The sequence below is a fragment of the Abrus precatorius genome, unplaced genomic scaffold (genome assembly GCF_003935025.1).
Source record: "Abrus precatorius isolate BTA unplaced genomic scaffold, Abrus_2018 Scaffold9, whole genome shotgun sequence".
Taxonomy (NCBI): Eukaryota; Viridiplantae; Streptophyta; class Magnoliopsida; order Fabales; family Fabaceae; genus Abrus; species Abrus precatorius.
In genome coordinates this window covers 140572-150195 of record NW_020874439.1, presented here as the reverse complement: position 1 = coordinate 150195, position 9624 = coordinate 140572, and the positions used below count along the sequence as shown (strand labels likewise).

The 9624-nt window shown below is 28.4% G+C and overlaps 1 protein-coding gene across 1 annotated transcript; it reads right to left on the bottom strand.

The window, feature by feature from the left end:
• Nucleotides 1-667: 667 nt before the first annotated feature.
• Nucleotides 668-5393, bottom strand: LOC113849825. The gene is made up of 3 exons (XM_027480017.1): nt 5254-5393; nt 3535-4320; nt 668-2878 (listed from the first exon to the last, which is right to left on the bottom strand). Exons 2-3 carry the CDS (start codon nt 4318-4320, stop codon nt 920-922), a joined length of 2745 nt encoding a protein of 914 aa, XP_027335818.1. The 5' UTR covers nt 5254-5393; the 3' UTR covers nt 668-919.
• Nucleotides 5394-9624: the final 4231 nt, after the last annotated feature.

Genomic DNA, 9624 nt, shown 5'->3' with positions numbered 1-9624 from the left:
AGCCCTTCAACACACCTCAATGGTCATCTTCCTTGTTTATAAATGAATGGTTTGTGGGATCCTCAATCAATTGTTCACTAAGTGCTTCACATTAAAAAACCTATAAAATGCTATCAAGGTAATTTAATTGAAGAACAACACCAAAAATATATAAGGTACTACATAAGTTGTCCACTAGAAAATGGTAAGAATTTCACATTCCCAGGAGAGATGACAGCTTTTGTAAGTATGCAATGAACTCATTCACATTCCATGCGAAATCTTGTTCAGATCTAAAAGTTTTAACTTCTCTTAAAAAACTTCCACCAATGAAAGAATAGGTTTCTTTAAAGCAGACAAATAATAGAACTGTTAACTCTCATAAGTCAACCTTGGTTTTTGTGAAGTCAGGCTAGAGGGTGTGCCACTGTGACACTGAATCTATACACATGCTTGGTTGATTACAATATTTTCTACTTCTGAAAAATGATAAAATAGTGCCTGATTCTGCACCTTTTGTTTCAAGTTTGAATTGATAATTCAATGCTACAGCATACACACCAGCATCACTACTTCTGAAATTTCAGGCATTTTAATGTAATACTTATTAGTACAATGATTTCCTTGTCTTACCATTATCCTTAAAACTGTTGACATGTTCAATATTGTAAAAAGATATGAACACGAACAATAAAAGGAGCAATTTCCTATTCCATTTGAAACATTAAAAAAGATCTCATAAAACATATCTTAAGTATGCAAAATTCTGTACAATATGCCTAATTGCCCTGACAGCTTTAGAACATAATTTGCAACTCAAAGGAGAAACATCAGTACTTTCAAAATCAATTTGTTTCTAAAAGTCAACTTCAAGATGATTGGTAGCTTCAAAGATACCTAGTATCAATGTATGACTACTACTCTTTAGTCTTTAATTAATCTAGAGGTTTGGAAAGATTTCGCTGTCTCTACAATTTCCATTCGAATGCTTTTCTTCAACTAAAGCTGCAGTTTCATGATCTGAACTATGACGATGCGGCAGTGTTTTGCTTTTGCCTCTTGTACGAGCCCTGCGGCAAGGGATGAAAGCATCTTCGTGTGGTAGGGTATCTTTCCTTTTCTGTCTCCTTTGAACATGCAAGAATTCATTTGCTAGAGATTCCATCGCTCTAACTGTCAATGGTCGATTTCTTGCACTCTGTCTTCTAGGATTTATATTAGGCTGCTGTTCCTCAGAATCAACATTGCAAGAGATTCTTAGTGGCTTCTCAACTACCTCCCGAGTATCAGTTGACAAACATGGAACATTTGCCTTTAGGCACAGCCCATCTTCCTCTACCATCGGCATCATTTCACCATTTTCAGATTTCAATGAAACATGAGGTTTGCTGAAGGTGATCGAGGACTTAGATTCACATTTCTCAACTTCAACAAAAGAAATGCTCTTGCATTGACCAAGTTCATTGAGAATGCATTCATCATTCTCTGCCACACTTCTGTCGACTGGAGAAGAAATTAACCTTCCATTCTGCTGATAACTAACTGGATCACCAATATTTTTGTGGGAATATGGAAAGCTCAGTGACTGAGAGAGTGCCAATTTTTCTGATCCCAAGCCTTCTAAGGAATTCTCAACAACACGGCTTGTCTCTGCCTTGGCACAAGCAGTCAATCTCCTCCTTTTAATGGGAAGAACTGCTTGGTTAGAATGACCTGATCTTGCTCTCCGACTGAATTGATGATTAATGGTCCTCTTCAGGTGATTATCAACAGACACACAGGTCTTCTGATTTTTCTGGTTTTCTACCATCTTGTTTGCATTATTATCTGAGTTATCATATGCTTTTTGGTCGGTAGCATCACTGTCAAATATACCATTTTGGTTATCAGTATTACTAATACTCTTCTTGTCACATGTCAGCATTTTACCTTGCACCACAATTGGTGAATCTTCATTAGCAGAACTATCCTTACTTTCTCTTGAAAGACCAGTCATCTTAGAAGCATATTCCAATTCAACGGGCAGATATCTCAGTTTTCTCACTTTTAGTAATTTTCCTTTACAAAGCATGCTGGTATCAATAACTGTAAACTTCATCAACTTTTGACCAACGCTTTCAGACATATTCTTAGCATGGTTTCCTTTCCTCATATGTTTGGCCCCTTTACATGTTATACTAGCAGAATTTACCTTGCCTTTACCAACTGAATTAACAGGTACAGATTTAAATTCCATTAAACCAGATGACTTCCCTCCATGCACCGAACTGGTATCAATAACCATGAATTTTATATGATCTGTTATAGAAGCTCGGGGCTTGAGGTAACATTGATGATGATAATCAGATTGATCATCCATATTCAATCCCTTTTCTGGCTCTTCATCAGTGCAGCCACCAACTTTAGCTTCTTCATCAAGCTCTAGAAGATTGGGTTCAGCTACCACTTTGTTCAAGATATCACTAACAGAGTCAAAGTAATGATCACCTTTCACAAGTTTTCTCCTTGAAAACTTCTTAACACCAGGGATAAGAAAAACCAGATAATCTTTGGAGTTGACATAGCCTTGATTCTTTCGTTGCTCAGAATGCCAACCTCTTGCCAGTAAGCGGGGCCAAACAGCTTCCCAAAAGAGATCATTACTTTTGGCTTTGCTCAGTCGAATTCCTCCTGTCAAGAATTTTATTATCTCACTGGGCCCAAGAGAAGACCAAGCTTTGGAAGTTGGTGCTGAAAACACCCTATTGTTCTTCCCAACTTCCACTGCAAGGCTCGTAAGGTCTTCCTTCTCCTTACCAATACCAACTGCTTCCACAAGAACAACAAGTCCAACAACAGACTTTAAAGAAGATACATACTCTTCTAGAGAAGCTTTGCCCTCCACATATGACTTAGAAACCTGATTATATAGATAAAACCAAAGAAAGGGTGAAGCACATAAATGATACAATTGGAATGATGAGCAAATAAAAATCCACAGGCCATAAAAGTTAAAATAACCATTAGTACATCACAATAGCATAACAATGCAATCAGTTATTCCGCCCATATTACCATTGTAAAAAGCATGTCAGATTAAAGATATAAGTTAATAAGAAACTTTGGAAATAGTACAGCTTTCATTTTCTAACATCAAATGGGCTAGGAGAAACAATCCAAGCATTTTGAAGCTCATAAACACAATAAATTAGGTACTTCAAAATGACATTGAATCTGTTGATGCTGATAGCTTCAGTTCTTCCCAACTGTAAAAACAACCATAAAAAATGGACAGACACTCATTGTATATATATAACACCACAAAAACCAGATTATTGTCAAACTAAATTATTATTGCCTCACAAAAAATCACATCACTTCTAGAATGAATTTAAATAAGGATATATTTAAGATTACAGGAGAAAAAAAATTACAACTTACAAAGAACTATATCAGAGAAGTGACATTTGAAAATAATAGAAATTTTGAAATCCTAGAATGCAGTGATACAGGCTAAGCCAATCATCAGGCAATTGAAATATACTCGTTTTAGTTCATTAACAGCACATTTGATACCTGCATCAAAGCATCTTGAGATTCTTCTGAGACATGGGGAATCAAGCGAGACAATAATTCCTGTTGCCTCTGCCCAGAAAAGAGTTTCTGTCCTATCATACATTTTCTTCCTTTTATCTTCCTGCAGTCTGACCATCTACGATATTCATCAGACTTGTAAAACTTTCCATAGTAAAATGACAGGATTTCCCCCATCCCTTTGTTTCCCAAGAATTTTTTTATCCGAATAAAATTCTTCCCAAAAATAAACAAACCAAGGAGAAGACTTTTTGCATCAGCTTCATTCCAGGAGTTACTCAATGTGTCAGGGGCCAAAACATAATTTATGCTTTTACCCAGTTGACCTGAATTTCTGTCTCCTGTCATCACTGACTGAATTGCACTTGGTTTCAGCTCTTCCTTATTGTCTAACATACTGTTATTTTTAACATTAGTTGCTTTTGCAAGTTCAATTTCATTGACTGTACCATCAATGTCTGCAAGATATCCCCTCCCTTCTCGTCCACTACCCTCCACTTCATTATGCATCCATGTGACTGAGATGGGTAAACCAATTGCAAAGGAAAGTGAGTTATCGTGTATAACTTCTGAATCAGCAGGATTCATTAGAAGTTGAATTCGTTCTGATTCCTTTATCATGAAGGGGACTTCCACCTGGTATTCTTCACCAACTCTAGGATTCGATTGCGGTGCTCCAACTATATTGCTTATATCAGGCAAATCCAGAGGACCGTTAGATGCATGGTCCATGAAACTATCATTATAATTCTGCTGAATTAACTCCATCTGCCAAGAAACATAGGATAATAAACCAAACAAACTATAAACTCAAATAAATCAAACTTAAGAAGAAATATTATAAAGGAAATGCAGATTAGAGTTAGACAACATTATCAAGGAGCATACTTCATACGTGTTACAAACTCCAACTATACTTAAAATTAATGTACAGAGTTACTCACCAGTTAATCATATTTACCACACCACTGTTCACACTAATCAAATTCTTTTGAAAAAACGTATCATCCATGAGCTAAAGATTAGTGTACAAGCAACAGGTGCAATTTTTGAGATTGGCCAGTAATTCCAAAAGGATTCCAATAATTAAAGCAATATTTTTTCATACCAAAGAAAAATAGAACACGGCTGAAACTACAACGAGTGCTAAAACGATAAAGCATCAAAATCCTCAATACAGATACCTAAATCACTCAAATAAAACATTTTTCTGCCAGAAAAACAAAATTTATCAACCACTCAAAGACAGCATTCTTCATTGGCCAACACAGATTCAAAACAATTACACACACCATACAATAACCACTATGCATACGATAAATTAAAAACCCTTTGAGGAAAATTAAATAACCAAGCAAGGAGAAGAAAAGCAACCCCGGATCCACTTGTAGTCAAGTTCATACCATAAACAAAGCAACACCACACATTAATATACATAACAAACTTCTAACAATAAATCGAAATATTAAGGACCCAAAAGAATATAAATATTATGAACAATCTTTCTCCCTACCGGATGAATGTTATCAGTTATTATAAACACATTGGAGAAGTTAAAAGTTAATGAGAAAGAAAGATGAGTATTTGATAACCTCGATATATATGTCAAAAGAAAGCAAACGCAGAAGAAGAAAAAAGAAACAAAAGGGTGTTAATATAGTGTTGTGATAGAAGAACACGTAGAAGGAGAAGAGAGAGAACCTCTTGAATGGGTGAAGAGAAGAAGGAAAGTGAATTCGGCAATGGGCAATGACATGAACAATAACAACAACCAAATGACACTACTAATGTGACTCTGACTCACTCGGCCGAGTTGAGTTCAGGACGTGCTTTCAAAGCATAAGTTGAAACTTCACAAAGGGTTCACTACTAATACTTCCATTTTCTATTTTCACCCCTCTCTTCTCTCTAAATCTTTTTTAATTACACTCAATTTTTCATGCGTCATTAACATAATATTAATCAATAATACCTTTTTTTCCCCTCAAATACAACTCTTTTGCTTTACACATCCAATTTTAAAATATCTGATCTTGTGGTTTGTTTTTTGATAAATCACTAATATTTTTTTACGAATATTATTAAATTAAAATATACTGTAAGAGTATTTTAAACTTGTGTAAATTTAACAACAGTAAATGTTATAGTTGTTCATAATAAATATTCTATATATCAAATAAAGATTTAACTCATAAAAGCTTTATCGTTTGAATGTTTTATATTGTGTATCTAGACATCCAATTATTAAATTTAAAATGGTTTTGCAATATATTTTAAAATTTTCATTTAAAAAATTATTATGATATAATTATATTCATGTAATGTGTGGAAATTTTACTAGCTTTACTGTAAAACTTTCAAATTTTATCAAACAAAAACATTTTATTTAACAAAAATTTTTATAAATTAACAACTAAAAATATTTTTTATTTTTAACAATAAATATTTTTTATATTAAAAAAATAAACTTAAAAATAAAAAATTTTAAATTAAGAAATAAATTATATAAAATAGAAAATTTATTTAAGATTGAATTAAAAATTTTAAATATATTATGCAAGAAAAATTATGTGGCATACTGAAAAGGAAAATAACTCTTGAAAATGCTTTTTTCTAAAATAATCTCTAAAAATATTTTTATTTAAGAATGTAAAATTAAATTTAATGTGTGTTTGGAAAAGTGTATCAATCAGATAAAAGTTCATTTGCTATTTTAAAAATTAGTTTAACAAAAATAGCTAAATAAAATATTTGTAATAGGTAACTAATAGTATTTTGAAACGTTAATTTTCAGCTACGAAGTAATTTTTTTATCGCTATATCTTTTTAGTAATTTCTCTTTTACCTATTTAATTTCTTAAACTTTAATAACATGGAGGACAAATATATTGGAATGAAATATTTTTAATTTTCTGTGGAATGTCATATAATATTTTTTTAAAAAAATTCAACATTATGCTATTTTCTTAAGAATTTTATTTAAATTATTTTACTGACTATATTAATTTGGTATAAAATATGTTATCTTTATTGATAGAAATATACAATTATAAAAATTAATTACTTTATATAATTTTAAAAAATATTATTTATACAAATTTAAAAAACGTTTTAGATTTTGAAAAATAAAGTTTTAGTTGATTAAAGTTTAATATGTTTCTTATTAAAAAGAAAAAGAAACATGTAACAAATGACCCAAAAAAGTTACAATTTTGTTACTTCAAATTTAAAAATATTAGATAAAAATATAATAAATGAGGGTAAAATTAAAAAAAAAAGTATCTTAATTTTGAAGATGATAAGTAATTTCAAATAAATTAATATAAACCTTTTAAATTATTTAAAATATATATTTATAAAATTTTAAATTCTAGTTTAATAATTAATAATATCATTATTTATTTATTTTTATATTTAATTTTTTATTAAAACATTAACATTTTATTAAAGATAAATTCATAATATAAAAATACTTTAACCTATTACCATTCTAACAAAATAAAAAAATAATTTTAATAATAATATTTAATAAAATTAAATATTTCACTAACATTTAATATACTATTATTAAAAAAATATTATTCTGTTAAAATTAAATTGTGCATACAAGTGCAAATCACACTTTACAACCCTCTCTCTCATTTTTTTTTTTTTTTCACACTAAATTCCACACACTCATAATTTCATATAAATTTTTAAGTAAACATAAACTTACACTAATATTTTTATATTAATTAGCTAGTAAAATAACTAATTTTATATATAAAGAAAACAAAAATTCAATTGACTACCTTTTCAATTTTCATATTTTAGTTTTCATCTCTTACATTTTAATATTTAGTTAGCTTATTTAAACACGTATATAAGTTGAAAAAAAATCGCATACAACTATAATGGACTTTTTTTTTATAATTTATTAAAATAAGGTCTTTTCAACTTATATTAACAAATTTTATATTTAAATTTATGATTTAAACTATTCAAATGCATATATGTGTTTATTAATAAATTTTCAACTTATATTAACAAAATAAGGTCTTTAAAATAAAAATTTATTAAATAAGTGTTTAATTAAATTGTTATTCAAACGTATTCTAAGTTAATTACATGTTCCGTAGTTTTGAACTGTGATCATTTATAAACTCTCACGTAAATGCCTAAAATGCTCAGATAATATCAGTGTATGCACAACAATTATATTGGAAATGAAATGAGATGGGGAAAGTAAGGATCTACTTATTTTTAAAATCTATAGTTTATTTTCATTTATTAATTATAAAAATATATTATTTTATTTTATTTTTACTTTTAAAAGTTTATATAAGAGATAGTAAAAATATTTAAAAAAAAAAAAAAACGTTTTCAATGTGAATGGAGGATTTTACAGGGTCACACAATCAATTTCCAATAGCTTTTCACTTCAAAACCGATCAAATAGGTTGGAAAAATTAATCCATACTTATTACACTTTTTAAAATTTATTATAAATTTTACATGATTTTAAAAAATGTTAAAATAACTAATTCAATTTTATTGGAAACAAGCTCTAAAAATTATTTAAATTTTTATTAATCACTAGCAATCATAGTCGTCCGATGCTTGAGAGATTCGGTATTATAAATTATTTATAATAAGAAGAATAATAATCCACAGTTTTGTTTTTGAATTCTAACAGTGCTTGTGAATATTTAAAAAGAAAGGTTTAATTTACTTTTAAAATAAAAAGAAGATTAAAAAAATCACCATAACATTATTTTCTAATAAAACATATACAATAATTTCTAATGGATACATTAAGCAAAGTTAATAAATAATTTCTGGTTTAAAAGCTTATTATTGGTGAATATCTTGTAAGAAAAAATGATACTTAAATTACATAAATATGATATCATAAAGGCTTGTTATTATGTAAAATGTTTGCATCTAAACTACTATGCAATAAGAATATTTTTTTAATAGAATCTAAGCATTAATTTGTATGAATATAAAATTTCTATTTATGTATCATCCTTCGTTGAGTCAGTTGTTTCGTAAAAAAATAAATAATAAACTTATCTTTTAATCAATAAAATCTTAATTAACCTTTCTTTATTTATTAAATATTGAACATAAAAATCAACTGAACTTTTATTTCATGTAAAAATACATGGTAAAAAATAGATTTTACTTAATTCTAAAAAAATTAAAAGTATAAATAAAATTACATACCATAATTACAATAATATCGTTAAAAAGGTATAAATTAAATATCAGCAGTGTAATAAATATTTTTTTATCAATAAATTATTTTAGTTTCTTAAAAGCTAACATTTATATTTTCTATTAAATTTAAATGCCTTGAAGGTGTTCAGGTAAATGTTTAAATAGCATTTTGTATGGAAAAAAAAAAAGAAACCTTTTAAGAAAATGACTAAAGAAATTGAAAGATGATTTTAATTTATTACTTATTTGATAGGTATAAAATCATGGTCGAGGTTGAAATGGTAGACGAATTTTTTACTGCTCAAAATTTAGGAAAGCATAGTTCAGAGAAGAGAACATGGCGGCAGCTGAAGAGCTTTTTCTTATGATGCAAATAAAAAGGGGCATGCATCAAGTCAGGCCCATTGAGCCGAACAGACCTTAACCTGTATGATTTTGGAATTTACTTTTTCACAACATTTTTTATTTCTTTTTTATGTCTAAAATAGTATGTAATTAAATAGTATAAGAGTGAGTTAATATGTTTAAATTGTTAGATATATATTTTTTTAAAAAAAATTAGTGATCTAGATTTTTTATTTTCACTTAATAATACTAATTTTTATATATATGATTTAATCTCCTATAAAAATCTATAAAATTTATCTTTTGACTTTCAAAAGTTATTACTTTAAATTTTTATAGAATTATATTGAATGTCATTTTTATCTTTTTCATGCAAATCTTGTATGTATCCCATATCTATATGACAATTTTAAGAATTAAAAGTTTTATATGCACTAGTACATTTTTAATTTATAATAAAAATAATTTTTAAATAAAATAAAATATTAAATGTTATTTTAGATTTTTAAGATTTTCTGCAAACCT